The 18077-nt window shown below is 37.9% G+C and overlaps 3 protein-coding genes across 3 annotated transcripts in view; all 3 read left to right on the top strand.

Moving 5' to 3' along the window:
* The window catches only part of LOC141290255 (interferon-induced very large GTPase 1-like), a 453394-nt gene that overhangs the window by 358974 nt on the left and 76343 nt on the right, over window positions 1-18077 (top strand). The gene's annotated exons all lie outside the window — the stretch shown is intronic.
* Window positions 671-8994, top strand: LOC141342026 (sodium- and chloride-dependent GABA transporter 2-like). Its single transcript, XM_073846446.1, has 15 exons — window positions 671-809; window positions 976-1110; window positions 1190-1330; window positions 1421-1508; window positions 1756-1888; window positions 1996-2130; window positions 3823-3926; window positions 5194-5318; window positions 5401-5513; window positions 7246-7383; window positions 7479-7581; window positions 7693-7793; window positions 7942-7993; window positions 8613-8761; window positions 8854-8994. Exons 1-15 carry the CDS (start codon window positions 671-673, stop codon window positions 8992-8994), a joined length of 1797 nt encoding a protein of 598 aa, XP_073702547.1.
* Window positions 12481-16661, top strand: LOC141331480 (uncharacterized). The gene is made up of 8 exons (XM_073836547.1): window positions 12481-12679; window positions 13825-14031; window positions 14108-14239; window positions 14447-14653; window positions 14739-14870; window positions 15180-15470; window positions 15564-15854; window positions 16015-16661. Exons 1-8 carry the CDS (start codon window positions 12619-12621, stop codon window positions 16347-16349), a joined length of 1656 nt encoding a protein of 551 aa, XP_073692648.1. The 5' UTR covers window positions 12481-12618; the 3' UTR covers window positions 16350-16661.

Raw genomic sequence — 18077 nt, 5'->3', positions numbered from 1 at the left:
TACTGGTGTTTTTAACATGTATGCAGAGCGGCCTACGAACTCCATCGAGAGTGTTGAAGCTGACTTCTGCTGATGAAACTGCAAACTATTTTCTTCAGTAAACATGACTTCGATTGATTGAATCTTTGACTCCTGGTTTTTGTTCATCATATCTGGTCCTTGTGTTTTTGCTGTAAAACTCCCCTTAGATCAGCACGATTGCTAATGTGATTCATTTTAGTTGAGTTACAATGTTGTCAGTGTTGTTTGTTTTTGCTTAATTTTGCCAATGAAAATTCTACAGGTGTGTAAGGAAGCCTAGATGCTAACCTGTATAATTTGTTCATATTTGTTAGTTCCTGAAGGTATCTTGAGTAAAACAGTGACAAATCAACATAGCACCTATAGAGGACCTGAACTGGAACAGATGTGAGTACCAAAGTTTGTTGCTCAGGCTGCTCCTGATAAATATTGTGAATGAATAAATGCATGCTAGAGGCTTTGGGTTTTATATATTTAAATGAATTATGAAACCATTATATTATCAATGAATTCTGTCAGTTTTAGACTCTCACAGTGACTTATTTGTTTCTCATATGATGCCTTTGTCAGAATTCAGTTCATCCTCCAACACTGTAAAATTACAGCCATCCAGAGAGCAGGAACAGACTGGTGAAAACAGTGCGACAATATGAAGACAATCGGAGGACAGATAGAAGAGAGAGGCTTCTGGGGGAGTAAAGTAGAGTTTATTTTAGCTGTGGCGGGAAATGTGGTCGGACTGGGAAACGTGTGGAGGTTTCCTTACCTCTGCTACAAGTACGGAGGAGGTACGAGGCAGCCTAAATACACACAGCGTTGGGCTTTTGTTTTGTTTTCCAGATTTCGTTATACTGTCATTGTATTGTACTATATTTGTATTGTAACAGCACACTCTCTTTCAGCATTCTGTCAGCGGTATTTTAATAATATATTCTTGTACTGGTGTGCTCTCAGGTGCATTCCTGGTACCCTACCTGGTGTTTGCGGCTACTTGTGGGGTGCCTCTGTTCCTGCTCGAGTCAGTGATGGGACAGTACACACAGGAAGGAGGCATTACCTGCTGGCGTCGTCTTTGCCCACTGGCTGAGGGTGAGAGTCATAAAGGGGCAAAACTGCTTCCTAAAGGGACCTTTAACATTTTACAACATGTTCTTTTACTGTTTGTCAGGTATCGGCTATGCAGGGCAGGTCATTCAGGTCTACGGCTGCATGTATTTGCATGTCATTTTGGCCTGGGCGCTTTTCTACTTCATCTTCTCTTTCAGTTCCCAACTTCCATGGGCCAGCTGTGATAACGTGTGGAACACAGGTGATAATGTGCCCCACATATAAACAAATCTCACATTATATCTGACAACTACACTGTAATAAAAAGGTTTTGTTTTTTCCTTTGTCGTAGACAAGTGTGTAAACCTTGCTGCAGATAATCTGACTCGCAATTGGACAACATCATTGAACTCAACCTCTGCGGCTACTGAGTTCTGGGAGTAAGCACAAATTATATATGTTTTTGCTGCTGACCTTCGATTGTCCAATTCAACCAAGCAAAACTTACTTCAGACTAATTAGTTACTTTTTTTAGGGAGTAATGCAATATTGCAATGCATTACTTTTTAAAAGTAACTTTCCCCAAAACCACATAGAAGTGTTAATAGAAAAATAAAATAAATGTGTGCACATGCAACCTAATGAGTCTTACCTTACTGTCTCTATTTATCATGTCAAATTTGACAGACGCAGAGTGCTGGCTCTCTCTGGGGGTATTGAGGAGGTCGGTAAGATAAACTGGGAGATTCTTCTGTGTCTCATTGCGATGTGGATCGTATGTTATTTCTGCATCTGGAAAGGAGTCAAATCTATGGGCAAGGTGTGTATGAGTGAAACTTTCTTGTGTCTGTTATTTTCCAAAGGTCAACAAATAGTTTTATTTGTTGACATCAAATTAAATGTCCCTTTCTTGTATTGTGCCTGTAGGTGGTGTATTTAACAGCTATACTTCCTTACGTGATGTTGCTGGTCTTGCTGGTTCGTGGTTTGACTCTTCCTGGAGCTCTGCAGGGGGTTGTGTTTTACCTGTACCCTCAAACGTCCCTTCTCTTTGACCCACAGGTAACCAGTGTTAGGCGTAACACATTACAAGTAACGCGAGTTATGTAATCAGATTACTTTTTTCAAGTAACTTGTAAAGTAATGCTTTACTTTTACATTTACAACAAATATACAAGTTACTTTTTCAAATAAGTTACTTTGTTTTCACTTTCTTACCTGCGTTCACTTTCTTACCTGTGTAAAGAAATAACATTATGTTCAGAGTTGTAGAGGCACTTCTTTTCAGTCTTAAGCTTATTAATTTTACTTTTGGTGTGAGTGGGCCTTTACAGTTGCCCAAAATATATGTATATTTTGTTATTAAAAACAAATAAGCAAGCTCAGCTCATGTGACAAAAAACGTAATGCATTATCCATTAAGCATAACTAAGTAACACAATTAGTTATTTTATGGTGTAATGCAATATTGTAATGCATACTTTTGAAAATTAACTTTCCCCAACACTAGCTGCATTTCCATTACAGATTTGCGGCAATCTTTGGTGCTATTTTATAAATGTCAATTAAAAAGTATTGCAAAATGACGGCGTTTCTATTAACTGATGTTATGCGACTGAAACGTAATTTTATCCTCTCGCGATAAGTCATGGCAATGGATTTATGTTGGTTTTTGGCTATATTTAATCGAATGTGACCAGTAAATGCAAAAAAATAAATAAAAATAAATAAAAACTTTTCCATTGCTGTTTTGTGAAATATTCCTTTTTTGAATTGCCTGATAAACCACCTCATGCGAACATAAACACTTTTTTGTGATATGATTTTGTGCGCAATTGACACGTTTCCATTAGGCGCATTTTCAATTCGCAATTTCAGTTTGCGTAATTTAAAGGGTAATGGAAACACAGCTACTGTAGGTAACACTAGGTGCGCTTCCATTACAGATTTGCACACAACTTTAGCAATATTTTATAAATGCTGATAAAAATGGTTGGGAAATGACAGCGTTTCCATTAACCAATATTATGCAACTAAAACTTAATTTTTTTAAGTCATGCCAATGGATGTTGGCAGGTTTATGTATGCCGCAGCCACCGCACTAGCCATTCATTTTAATCATAGGAGACCAAGACATGTATCTTTACAGAAGCAGTGTGGAGAGCCACTTTTGGGATGCTTGTGAAACTAAAATGAACTGTAACGCTCCTGGTATAAACATAAGCTTTGACGTGAGTGGCCACGATCAGCTCCACAGACTTGTGCAGTATAAATAAGGGGTTATTCAAGCTTAAATGGAAAGGAAAGCCCCTTATTCAAGCATTGTGTACATTAAAGAAGAATCATGTGACTTTTACACATGCAAGGTGACCTGCAAATGTGAAAAAGCCATTTCCATTGGAGTTTTGCAATATTCCTTATGTGAAACTTTTTTTGCGATATATGGTTAGTTTGCATTAGGCGTATTTTTAATTTATCCTGCACAATTTGAAAGGTAATGGAAACGCAGATACTTTTTCCACATTAACACAAAGATTCTTTCTCTCTCGGCTTGCTCCCTTCAAATCAGGGGTCGCCACAGCGGAGTGATCCGCACAACCGATTTGGCACGTTTTTACGCCGGATGCCCTTCCTATTAACACAAAGATTCATTTTCAAAAATATAAAGTTTGTTATTTTTTATGTAATTAGAAACACTGTTTTCAAAAACTTAAACAGTATTATTGTATTGAAATTAGAGTGCTCTGTGTGTAGGTTTGGATGGAGGCCGGATCTCAGATCGTTTTCTCCTACAGTTTGTCTCTTGGCACTCTCACTGTATTGAGCAGTTACAATAGATACAACAACAACTGCTACAGGTTAGTATGACTACTTTTAATGAAATGAGCGTACATAAGAATAGGCTAACAATGAGTCCATTACCGCGGGATGTAGGGGTGCTGAGGGTGCTGCAGCACCCCCTGGCTCGGAGCTAAAGAAAAAATGGGGGTGCTGGGGGTGCGGTGCTAAAATACATGTAAAATGTAAAATTTGTAACAAAAAAGGACAAAAAATCTTTTTAGTAATTCGAATATTCATTCAAATTTATTGTAAATACAATACAATGACAATAATTGTCGCGTGACATCACCGCATCCGTCATTGAAGATTAAAAATACACCAATCAACACGGCGCAAAAACACATTTCCAAACAAAATAAAAATAGACTGAGACTTGAGCAGACAGATAATATTGGATAAGGAAGCAGATCTACCCCAAAATAAATAAGGTTTCTCTTTTTTTAAATGAATGCTTAATTTGTGGTTCACCGTTATTTTTTAATGAAAACACAGCAACGATAAAGACCAGCTTGTTTATTTTAAATGAAGAAATTAAAGGTTTATTAACAATAGTTATCTTGCTTTTGGATCCGCCACCAGTCATTTCGCATCATTCTGGTCACATTTCACTCCTGCGGCTCAGAGCTGCTTGGAACAGACTCGCTGGGCTCCCTCAGATCTGTAGCCTCCCATGTTCAACTGAACTAAATTTATTTTATTTCTATAAAAAAAGCCACATTTACCGTCTCTAATTCAGCGAGTATATCTTTGCACTTTTCAGAGCACCTTCACACTCAGTCAAATCCATTGTATGAGGTATGCCTTAATAAATTAAACTCCTTATTTAAATTTAAATTAATTAAAATGCTGTGGTTTCCTCAAATTCATTCCACTTGGCTTATTCAGGGTCCATATCAATTAAACTCATTCCCGGTTTTCACTAGTCGGGAGTGCTGGGACACAGCAAAGTAAACAAAGCAGCGTAACTTCTGCTCAGATGCACCTCACCCTAGCTGATACTTTGTCAACTTTCCGATTATTTCATAAATTTTTATTAAAAACAAATGACTTTCCGCCCCCCACAAACTTTTTTTTCCTCTCAGCCCCCCCTGCTCAAAATACGTTCCCGCGGCTATGAATGAGTCAGCAGTTAAGAATGAACTATATGTTGTGTACTATGTATACTATGAGGGATATTCTTGGAAAAAACTTGTATACTGTTTCTTGTGACCCTCAGCCAACAGATACCAGACAGTAAATGAGTTTGTTGTATGTATATATGTTTATACTATCAATGTCTATCAGGGACTGCTTTTGGCTTTGCCTATTGAACAGCGGCACCAGTTTGGTGGCTGGTTTTGCTGTGTTCTCAGTGCTGGGCTTCATGGCCCTCAAACAGGGTGTCCCCATTGAGGAGGTGGCAGAATCAGGTACTGCAACATTTAAAACAAGGTGAAAAATGATCAGAGAATGAACTATAGCAGTGTTTAACATGAGAGCTTTCTTTTTCAGGTCCAGGACTAGCGTTCATAGCTTATCCACAGGCTGTAGCCATGATGCCCTTCCCTCAGCTGTGGGCTGTTTGTTTCTTCATCATGATTATTTTGCTGGGGATAGACACACATGTAAGCTTATACTCACACTTGCACATAAGCTGTTTTACCTTGAACTGAAAAATACGTAAAGACATCAGATGTTTACACTAAGTATTGAATTTAACATCTAAGTCTGAGTCTTTAAAAGGGGTCATGACATGACAAATCAAATGTGCCTTGATCTTTTGGCATATAAGAGGTCTTTGTAAAATTATAACATTCTGCAAGTTACATAGCTTAAAGTGTCCGCCTAGTTATAATCAAAGCATTTATTCAAACGGCTTGTTTAGATCTGAGGTGCAAGGTGGCGTCACCCGAGCACAAACATTTGCATAAACACTGCCTCCAGAGCAAGGCATCGACGAATAGACATTATCTCACCATAGGCCTGCCCACTGAGTTCAGTAGCTTAATGGAGAGGTTCACTTCCAGAACAAAAATGTACAGATAATGTACAGGCAAGATATTAATTTTTTTCTTTCTTCAGTCGTAAAGAAATTATGTTTTTTGAGAAAGAAATTTCAGGAATTTTCTCCACATAGTGGACTTCTATGGTGCCCCCAAATTTGAACTTCAAAGGGCTCTAAATGATCCCAGCCGAGGAATAAGGGTCTTATCTAGCGAAACAATCGGTTATTTTTGAAGTTGGAGGACACAATGAGATGGGAGTTTCTTCGACCTAACCAAACTGTCTTGGACCAGAATTTTTTTTTTTTTTTTTTTTTTTTTTAGAAAATAATAGATCGTTTTGCTAGATAACAACTTTCTTCCTCGGCTGGGATCATTTAGAGCCCAGATTTATTTTGGAAGTTCAAACTTGCGGGGGCCATAGAAGTCCACTATATGGAGAGAAATCCTGAAATGTTTTCCTCAAAAAACATAATTTCTTTATGACTGAAAAAAGAAAGACATGAACATCTTAGATGACAAGGGGGTGAGTAAATTATCTGTAAATTTTTGTTCTGAAAGTGAACAACTTCTTTAACGGCTGATCACTTGAATATGCTAAATGAAAGTGTCGCGTCACGTCAAAAGTAAATAGAAATTACAATCACTGCCGCTACCTTGTCTACACTGGATACAGTATACAGATGCGCGTTCACTTTCTGACAGAGTTCACGCACTTGAGTCTGTCAGTTGTACAAATGAAGTGAAAGGTTGTTCACTTTGACGACTTTGGGTTAAACAGCTTGTTCGCATCTTTATACAGATATCAGAAGTATCCCAGTGTAAGAAACAGTTGGATAGCTTATTTTTAATGGCATCCCGAATTATGTCAGATGATTGTTTAGACTTTGGAGTATGTTGTTGTTGTTTGGTTAATCGAGACACAGTGTTATGCAGAGTTCCCAAAGAAACTTTAGTTGAAAGATAAAGCAGTGGCCATTTACTGAGAAGCCTTAAAGAACCTGAGGGTTAGAATGAGGGTTAAAAATGACTTGATTAACATTATAAGTGAACTTATAAGTAAACCTCAAGGAAAATATTAAAATAATAATAAAGAAAAGAATGGCATGACCCCTTCAATTTTTAGACTTGACTGTAGCCACATTTTGCAGAATTCTTACACAAACAAATCACAGAGTTAGTTTTGCATTACAGGATGTTTCACCCACTAATGAAAATGATCATTTCTTTTATTCACCCATATGTCATTCCAAACCTGTATGCATTTTTTTTTCTCTTAAAACAAAAACCAACATATTTGATCTTGTATTGTGTTCACAGTTCTCACATGCTTTTGTTGTGCTTTGCTTTAAAGTTTTTTTCAATGGAATGTATCATTACATCGGTGACGGACCTGTTCCCCACGGTGCTGCGCAGAACGGGACGGCGAGAGATTTTCCTTCTGTTATTCTGCCTCTTTTGCTTCGCGGGGCAACTCTTCTTGGTTACAGAGGTTAGAGAACAGCGTGTTTGTGTGTGGAAAATTACAATGAACAAAATAACACATATAGGTCACCCTAATTGTGGGCTTGGGTCTTGAATCTGCAGGGCGGGATGTATGTATTCCAGTTATTTGACACCTATGCCTGCAGTGGAGCTTGTCTTCTGTTTCTGTGCATATTTGAGTCTCTGGCCATGGGTTGGATCTTTGGTGAGTCACTTGACACACAAGCTCCCAAATGTACCTAAACATAAAAAGCCGACAGAATACAATGTCAGTATTGGAAAGCTAGTGATTTGTAATTTTGTTGTCTAACCAAAGGAGCCGAGAGAATGTTTGACGCCATTGAAGACATGACATCCTCAAGACCCAACTACATGTTCATACTGTGCTGGAAATACCTGACGCCTCTCGGGTCCCTGGTGAGTCCCTTTCATCTGTTTGAGTTTCACTGATGCTTCCATCAGTATTGTAACAAATATTGTTTGGTTGAGGAATTTCTTTACCATAACCACAACCCTTTTTCTTTCCCACTTTTCTTACTTCTATTTCTCTTCGGTTCATTCTCAGGTGTGTTTTGTCTTCTCTCTGGTGGAGTACCAGCCCCTGACATTTAACCGTTGTGGCGGGAGGGGCAAACGACAGACACAGTGGGTGTGGCGTCAGGCCTCGGAGAGGCTTTTATTAAACAGAAAATAAGGGAAAGTGAGTCCATAAAGTAAAACAGTGTCCAAAATAAAAGGGGAGTCTGGTGTCCTCGGGTGCTGGGGCAGCGTGACGGAACGGTAGTGTTCAGAGGGGAAGGGTCCAGGAGAGGGGCGGAGTCCGGCGGCCGCGGGCGCTTTCCATACTAGCGCCGGGGTGCTAGGGCGGCGGCATCTCCGGCAGGCTCATCCCTCTCGAGCTGTCCGGCGCTGGGGCGGCGGCTTCTGGCGGCCTCAACCGGACCGCGGGTCCGGCGGCTCTCCAAACTCTTGTGGCGCGGGATTCCCTCTTCACCCCCTCCTGGACCCGCGAGGACACCAGCGTGCATGCACGGGGGAAAGAGACCGGTCTCCCGAGGAGAGGCGCGCTCGGGATTTAAACAGCGGCGGTGATGAGGCTTCATTTACATCAGGTGTCCCCATCACACGCCGCCAGCCCGAGCCGATTACACGCCCCTCCTCTCCCCTACACACCCACTCCCGTCGGGAGCCTGGAGAAGGGCGGCGAATACGGGACGGGGTGGTGATGAAAATTAGGGGGGCGGGCAGACGCCTCGCCACACCGTACATACGTGTACCCGGACTGGGCGTATGCACTAGCCTGGTTACTGGCCCTGTCCTCCATTCTGCTGGTGCCTGGATGGGTGATCGGCCGAATGTTGGCTGGGAAAGGAAGCCTGAAACAGGTGAGGATGAAAGTGTATCTTCTCAGCTATACTTAGATCTAATCTAAACAATAAGCTACTTCAGTGCCAACTTTGTTTGTGTGTCTTGACAGCGTTGGCTTCAACTGTGTAATCCAGACACAAACCTTCCTCTCACCAATAAGGAACGGACTGGAAAGAAAAAAAATGATTTGACCACACAGATGAATGAATTTGTCAGGTTGACTGCAGAGGAACATGAAAATGGACACTAAAAGTCTTTTCATAACTAGTATGGTTAAAAGTAGTGTTGGGGGTAACGTATTACAAGTAACGTAATAATATTACTTTTTCCAAGTAACTAGTAAAGTAACGCATTCATTTTTTAATTAACAAGAGTTACTTTTATAATAAGTAATGCTAGTTAGTTTTTCCCCACCTTTAATTGATTAAAAGCTCTCCTGTCCCCATGTTGAGAGAAATCGTGAGTAAGATGTTACTTTAGTTCTAGAATAAATGTGAACATGCATTAATTCATTTCACTCACTAAAAAACAGATACAGTATTCCTCAAAATAAATAGTTCAATGAAAACCTGCAATAATTAAATATGTTAAATAATACAAATATCCTTTATGTATTTAATCCCATTTTATTAACCAATGATTTTGCTGCCGACCTTCGATGACCCAATTCATCCATACATATGTTCACTAAATAAATGAAAAGTTAAAAAAAGCTTTAAAAGTTCTAGTTTGTGTAATAATACACATCTGCTTAAAACTTGGCATTGTGTACTGCACATCCTCTTATGACAAATTGCTTGTGATTTTCTTTATTTGTAAATTGCTTTAGGATATAAAGGTAAATGTAGATCTCTGTGGGAATCCTCATTCTGTAGAGTTTTGGCAACTTTTCTATTTGATCCCTTTCTGTCCGTATTTATTTTCCCACCAGCGTTTTTTTTTTTTTTTTAATGCTGCCAGCCACTGACAGCATGATGCAAGGTTCATTAATAATAAATAAATAAATAATTGGAAATAAATTAAAAAAAAAAAAACCCTTCCGGATTAGACTCCAAACGATGATAAGTGTAAATGGAGGCACTTGCTTCTATCAACGCCTCCAAACTTGGACGGTCCTACTACTTTTTGAACCGTCATTTCATTTGGTAACGTTAGGACGTTTTCATAATGATTAATGTTTTATGATTGCGTTACTTTATGTATCCATCTGCTTACATACAGTAGTCAACATTTAAAGTGGATCAAAATGTTAATCAAAGTTGTCTTAAGACAACAACGGGTATTGTTTTGGTTTTAGGACAACTTACTGTATATTATCGCCTGATTCTCCTGCTTCTTCGCCGGGTTTTGATCCAGAAGCTTAACACTCTTTCAGAAGAAGCGTAATAGCGCCTCCTAGCGTACACAAATGAAAACACAGAACGCCGGAAATTCTGTCAGCTCTCATAAAGATTACATTATATTTGCTTAAATTCTGATTTTGGCAAATTACCATACTAGGGTCAAGTTAGATAGAAATAAGGGTTCACTCAAAACTGTTTTTAGTTGTACCTGCAGTTAACCAGCTTCAAGGAGAGATGAATGTGCAAAAACTAACCATAAAGTTGAGCTTCATACGTGGAGAACCCAGTTGGCACGCGTATGGATTTCATTTATATTAATCTCTCACAGCTCCTTGTCATAAAAGTTATTAAAATGGGACATAACTGTTACAGGTGAGCAGAGCAGGTTGCATGTATAAAATGGTCAAGCTGAATGCCTACCACAGATCAATTCAGGTCCCCTGAAGTGCCTTGAAACACGCACCTATATTTTATGTTGAGACTGAAACTGATTACACAAAGATTCAGTATGAAACTTTTACTTAAATCAGTGATAATCATGCTGATGCTGTGTAGTTTTAAGTGTTTATTATGCCGACTCAGCATACAATCCGCTCCTTGCTCTCGTGTGTGTCTCTGGACCGGAACCACAGTCCGAGTAACGTGTGCGCTGCCGTGATATAGATCAGTGCACTTGCCCCAATCGAAAGCATATTTACACTGTCTGAATCGTTCCCTATCGCCTACATTGTGGACTACTACATGCCATTTACCATAAAGAAAAAGTACTAACTCTGTGAACAAGTGACTGATCTTATGCCGCATTCAAGGCAACCCGTAACCCGTGTTTTTCCAACCTTCTACCAGTGATAGTGCTCTGGAACGGCAGTCAAACCCGTGACTTTCCACTCGTGAACTCGTACTAGATCGATGTGCTCCCAGTTACGAGTTCTGACGTAGCCTACAGTCAGCCCTAATGGGAGCTTAGGACAATATAACTTTGCAATCAAATTAGTTTATAATTAATATAAAAATAATAATTCATAAATGTGCCCAGGCATTTTGGCTCGACTTTCCTGGAACGCTACAAAGACGTGAGTCGTAGTTTGAAGTGGTGATTTACCAATTAAAAAACCTGCCTGGAACATAGCATTAGATGCGGCTTTAACGTCTATTTAGTGTAGGGGGCGGGACGCTTCGGATTCTAGAGAGATGACAAAATGACAAACAGACGCACATGATTGCATTGTCCTGCTGAAAAAACAAACAAACAAACAAACAAACAAACAAACAAACAAACAAACAAACAAACAAACAAACAAAAACAATAGAAACCATCACATAAAATGTAATGGTTCCCACTACAAATGCCATTACAAACTTTGCATACCATCAATTACAAATTGCTTCCTGTAGTATGTTTTGGGCCATATTCCATTAGGATTTATTTTAACAAGTCACCAATAGAAGGCGACAAATTACCATTGTAATCCATTAAACCATTACAAATTCTGTGACGGTTTCTATTGTTGTTGTTTTTCCAGCATTGTTTAAAAAAAAAATGTGTTAACCAGAAATTTTAAACAGGATCACTTTATTGACCATATAGACAGTGTAGCTGTAAAACAAATCATGTGACAAACACATTTCATCACATAGAATAGCAAATGTTTGTAATAATGGTTAACACAGATTGTGGGTAGATCAAAAGTATAGTTTTTTGTGTGTTTGTTTTTATAGCTAAGTAGCTAGCTAGCGAATTCACACAGATGGCTAACAGGTTAACAAATTAAATGAACTCATTACTTTCTGTGTTGTGTGAATTTAGTTTGACTGCTCTCACTCACATAACTGTAAAGATATTAAGTGCCTCAGATAACTTGATACTAAATTCCCCTTCCCATCAGGTTTTTATGCTGTTGGCCTTCACTGTCATAATATTTAGTTTTAAAGTATATTTCCTGTGTTCATCCTACCTTATGATTTTCACCTAACAAATTTGGCCTTGAAAAAGTAAAACCATCTACATAAATGGTAAACTGCAGTAGGAGGCCTTTTGATAATCTGTTTATTTGTTTATCCAATCAGTTCTGAGAGTCTTGGTTCTAAAACCAATGGATATGCATAACAAGTAGAGTACATATACTCTGTATCTGACCAATAAACTGTGAAGCAAACAACTGTGTGTGTGTCTCGTTCTTCCTGTGTGTGTCCGCACAAAAAAGAATCTGAAACAGAACGAACAGAAAAACAGAGCAAAGTTTGTAGCGAACCTTTTCTTAGCCCAGATATGCTGACAGACAGTTCTTGTTTAAATATCTATTGCAGAAATGAAACTTGTTTTAAATTTAGCTGTTCTTTTTTTTTTTTTAAATAATCATTTTGGTTGTCCTCAGATCTGATTACACAGCGTTTGCTGCAAACATTACAGTAGTTGGCCTGATTTGGTCATTATTTAAAGTAGTTTAATTAAGAGATGTTTTGCAGCTAATTCAGCTGTGAATTGTGTTCCCGTCTCGGCTGTTTTCAGTATTTCCAGCAAAAGAAGAATCATGTATCTTCTGTGGCCTCTGCTGTTTCTTCTTGCTTCAGCACAACATCAAACCCTGTTTGGTAAGTAAACCTTTGCTTTTTTAAATATATATATTTTTTTTTGCAACATTTATGCTTCATGGGTAACACTTTCTATGAAGCCCCTATTTATAATACATTATAAGAGTATTTCCAACTTAGGCATTATAAGAAATGCATAATGCATTATAAAAAGTGTAATAATATGTTATATCATAACAATTATAATACTTATGTATTTGAGATTATAACTTTTAAGATTATGATTATTTATAACCATATTAATTCTACTTCATTTATAACGGACTATATCATATTACATTTATTTTTTTACATTATGTTACGTTTTATTTTGATGGTTGCCCTAGTCTATTGACTATAAGCAACTTTGCAACTACATATCAAACTAAAACCCCTTAGAGTATAAGTAGATTAGGCAAAGTAATTTATAATCAGTTTGTCTTTTGGGGAACGGTCAAAATACAGTGTTAGCATATATTTAGCATACTACTAATAATAATTACTGCTAGTTGACATGCAGTTGCAGAGTTAACTAAAGGGTACCATCAAAATATTTAAACTGATCATATTACACATTCATCTGATCTGATACCTGATCTTGTGGCTCTTTGAGAAATATTATTATTATTACTTATAAGTGGTCTTTGTATTCTAGAGTACAATCCATGGTAACTGAACTGAATGCAAAGAGTTCATTGTGTTATAAATAATCATACTCTTTAAAGCTATAACTCATTAAAACTGTTCTTGAATACTCAGATGATGCAACATATTATACGTTTTTTTATATATATAATTCATTACGCATTCATTATAATGCCTTAAAAAGACCCTTATAATGTAGAATAAATATGGGCTTCATAGAAAGTATTTTGTTTGAACCAAACATGCTATTTTGTTAATTCTATACCCGCTCACACACAAACCCGCTGTTGTCTAACCTCTGTAACCAAGAAGAGTTGCCCCACGAAGCAAGAGAGAAAGAAAAACACATTCATAAAACAATAATACAATGTGACAGTAAATATATTTGTAAGCATTTTTTATGTTTGCAGCAAAAATTGCACAGTTTAGCTGATGTTAAACACTTTATTGAGTGCTTTAAAGCACTTGAGTGCAGTTTTCAGTAAAATATCAATCTTTGAATCTTCTGTCACTGTCTGAAGATGACAGATTAATGCAGTCAACACAGGAGGGTAGCGTGAGACTTGTGGGAGGTCTGGCTTCGTTTGGGCGTGTGGAGATCTACCATGATGGACAGTGGGGTACAGTTTGTGATGACGGATGGAATCTGGCTGAAGCACAAGTGGTGTGTCGTCAGATGGGTTTTCCTGGAGCCATAACAGCCACGTCTGGAGGAAATTTTGAAGCAGGTATGAACTCCTTTGCGCAGTTTGATTGTTACACACTGGTTTTATTTTTTTACACAAATTCTCTTGATTTTTGGAGGGTGTGGTCCAATCTGGATGGATGACGTGCAGTGTAGTGGCGTGGAGAGCTCATTGTCTAAGTGCAGCTTCGAGGGCTGGGGCATTTCTAACTGCATACATGAAAAGGATGCAGGAGTCGTCTGCCAGACTGGTATGACAGCACAGAAACAGAAGTTTTAAAAGTCAGGATTAATCAGTTAATTGCCCCTTATGTAGCTAAATAACACTGGGGTCTACTGTCATATACATTTACACCTTTAAATGATTACATGATAATGTCAGACTATTGGCAGGTGGTCTCTGGGTTTTCATGTGATTCTCTTGATATTATTTTTGGACCTTCTGTCACTGTCTGAAGATGACAGACTGAAGCAATCAACACAGGAGGGCAGCGTGAGACTTGTGGGAGATCAGGCTTCCTCTGGTCGTGTAGAAATCTACCATGATGGACGCTGGGGTTCAGTTTGTGATGACGGATGGGATCGGGCTGAAGCACAAGTGGTGTGTCGTCAGATGGGCTTTTCTGGAGGCGTAAAAGCCATACCACGAGGATTTTATGGTGAAGGTATTAGTTGAGGAGTGCAGTTTGATTAATATACACTAGTCTTTTTTTTTTTTTTTTTTACCCAAATTCTGATTATTTTTTTGAGGGTGTGGTCCAGTCTGGATGGATGACGTGAAGTGTAGCGGCTTGGAGAGCTCTCTGTCTAAGTGCAGCTTCAGTGGCTGGGGTGCTTCTGACTGCAAGCATGAAAAGGATGCAGGAGTCATCTGCAAGGCTGGTATGGCACTGCACAGAAGTTTAGGAAGTCAGGATTAATTACTTCATTGCCCCTTATGTAACTTTTGTAACGCTGGGGCCTACTGTAATTTACATATACATCTTTAAAATTTTACATGATCATGTCACATTATTGGCCAGCTTATGAGTTTTCACCAGATTTTTATTTTATTTTCAAATGTATGGATCAGAGTGAAAATGATAGATGGAATTCATGTAAAGTCAGTCTTATGAATACTTCAGAAAAAAATAAATCAGAGCAAAATGACTTAGTTTCATTGTCTATAAAACTAAATTGTCTTAATTTTAGTGGTTTCACAAACACCAACCCTGAGCTTGGTTCCTGTAACGACTCAGAAAAGTACATTTGTCATGTGTGTTATTGAGGATTTCCACCCCAAGGACCTCACTGTACAATGGAAAGAAAATGATACCAACGTCTCTGTACTGTCAAACCTGGAGTACGAAGTGAACGCTGAAGGTCTTTACACAGCATACAGTCTTTATAAAGTCAGCAGTGAGACATGGAACACAAATACTTACTATACCTGTGAGGTAAAACACCAGCAAGAAACATTTACTGTAAGGAAGAGCTTTAATGGTGAGTCTTGCCATTTTGGTTTGCTCTCTAGCTCACACTCTCACTTCTATCAATCAAAATTTACACATTTAATCATTTTCATACTCCTTGTAGCTGAAGTCACACTGGAACTGAAGCCACCGAATGAGAAAGAATTATTTGTCAATGATAGAGTTGTCTTGGAAGCTGTTGTTTCTGGAAATGTACAGGCAGTGAAAAAAACTTCAATGACATGCAATGTGAATAATAAACGTCTCAGGTCTATGGACATATCACGGTCAAAAGTAATCTACAGCATCACTGTTGATGCAAAGAAATGGTTTGATGGTGAAACGGTCACTTGCACCATAAATGACACACCTAATAACAGAGACATCAAGCAGGAGATCTGTTTTGATAAAGGAGGTAAATATTAAATACAAATAATCAGCTTTGTAGCTCTGTGTGCACATTTGAAATGTTTAGATACACTGAAAAGCTGGCTTGTTTGAACTATTGTTATTCACTATTGTTTGATTCTTATGTTTGATAATTTAATGAATCTTTATCACTTTCTTCAATTCAGATGGACAGATGCCTAGCATTGTCATGTACACACCTGATAATATCAGCACAGATGTAGTCTCTCTGGTGTGTGAGGTCACCAGCCCTAGACTCGGCAATGTCTATATCATGTGGAAAGTGGATGATAGGCCTTACGTAAAGGGCTCAACCAGCGCTCCCATCCATCAGAAGGACTCCACATCTGTTCTCAGCATACTAACAATGACAAAACGAGAGTACGAATATCTCAAAACCACTATCACCTGCGCAGTTATACATGCCAACATGAGTAACAGAAGATATCCACTACAAGCTTCAACAACTAAAATTAAACAGACAGAATTCACATGTTATTAATGTACAAGTACTGTACCAAATGATTACACCATTTATCTACTGTTCATTTCTTCTCCAGTTATTCTGTTGTGCTGCTCTTTTGTCAGATGTACATTTTTCTGCCTATATCTGTATCCCTTAACTGCATGGATCAAACATCAATGTCAAATTACAGTCCAAACTGTGTTTAATGTTTTGTGTGACCATAAATATATCATATATCAAAAATATCATAATCTAAGATTTTCACATTGTTTACTAAAAATATGATTTCAAAACCAAAACAATTAACTTTGATTTTGTTGTTTTACAATATTAAGCAATAAATATTTGTGTTTGCATGATTCAGTCCGGCTCTCATGTAGTTCTTAACATCAGAAACTTTTTGTGGTTCATTTTCTGATCCCTTTTTTTAATCAGTATTTAAAGAAAGAAGAATGTTATTGTGATTATGTACACAGAAAGTCACTTATTCATTTTTTTTTTTTTTTTTTAAATAGAACAATAAAGTTACCAATAAATAATGTAGGGAAATTCATGACAAACATTTTCCACTAGTTGTAGTGAAAAATCCTTCATTTTAAAAGAATCTTTCGTATGACAATTCACAAACACTCTCACTGATGTTTGTTCACCTCAACAGTCCCTACTGTCACACGATGAATGAATGCGCTTGATTTCTTTTTTATTCAGTGACAACACATTACAAAGAAGAAAATAAATCAAATAAATACAAAATCCATTATGATTTATCCTAATTCAGTTTACAGTTTTTCTCAATTGCTTAAACACATTTCTTGAAATTATGCCTCTTATTTGCGAAACTCTAAACACAAATCCACAACTCCTAACTCATTTCCCCAAACTTCCTATAATGAGGTCAAAATGAAGCTCTCCACTCAAAACAATTCAATCTTGCTGAAAAACCAAACTTTGCTTTCAGACATGACACACAAATCCTCAAAAACAAACACACTACAAAACAGTTTTACACACTGATGAGATAAATTCAAAACAATACTACAAAAACAATACAAATAAAAAACTTTTCACATGATGAACACAACAAATCTATTCCTTTGCAAGTGTTTTATTCCTTAATTTAATGTACTGTAGAGTACAGTACAAAACAGCAAAAAACAACAAAATAATTATTCTGCCCAGCATCCTGTCTTTGGTCTGGGACAGGCCAAAGAACCTCTTCAGCATCACAGGCTAAATTAGCCCTGGCCAGGCAGCAGGGGTCAAATCCTCTTGCATGCCTGATCCAACCCTGGCACTCATCAACTAAAATATATGAGACTACTTGTCTTCTTGCCCTTGCTCTTCCTCTGTCTCTTCCATGTTGTTGTCGTCATCGTCCTCCTTCTCCTCCTCCTCTTCCTCTTTCACCTCCTACTCTTCCTCTTCAAAATTACACATTACTATAGGTGGGATATTGATTGAAAAAGACTGGATAGGATTCACAGTTACACTTGTACTAGTGGTCTGACAAAAAAATAAATAAATAAATAAAAGCACACAGCGTCATTGTGAAACAGAAAAAAAAAAAAGAAATATGGGCACAAAGGTGAAAATAAAAATAAGAAAGTCCACTGTCAGAATTTGTAACTCCTGTGTTGTCCTCTGTCTATATGCTTTCCAATGGAAGGTTCATGAGATGTACCTTTGATCTATTTCAGAGAACTGCTTTATCATTGGTTGATCTATATTATCTTCATTAGTGAAAGTCAAGATTCACTTGAATAA

This window comes from Garra rufa, chromosome 1 (assembly GCF_049309525.1).
Source record: "Garra rufa chromosome 1, GarRuf1.0, whole genome shotgun sequence".
NCBI classification, from domain to species: Eukaryota; Metazoa; Chordata; class Actinopteri; order Cypriniformes; family Cyprinidae; genus Garra; species Garra rufa.
The sequence above is the reverse complement of the archived record's forward strand: the minus strand, read 5'-3'. Positions and strand labels throughout refer to the sequence as shown.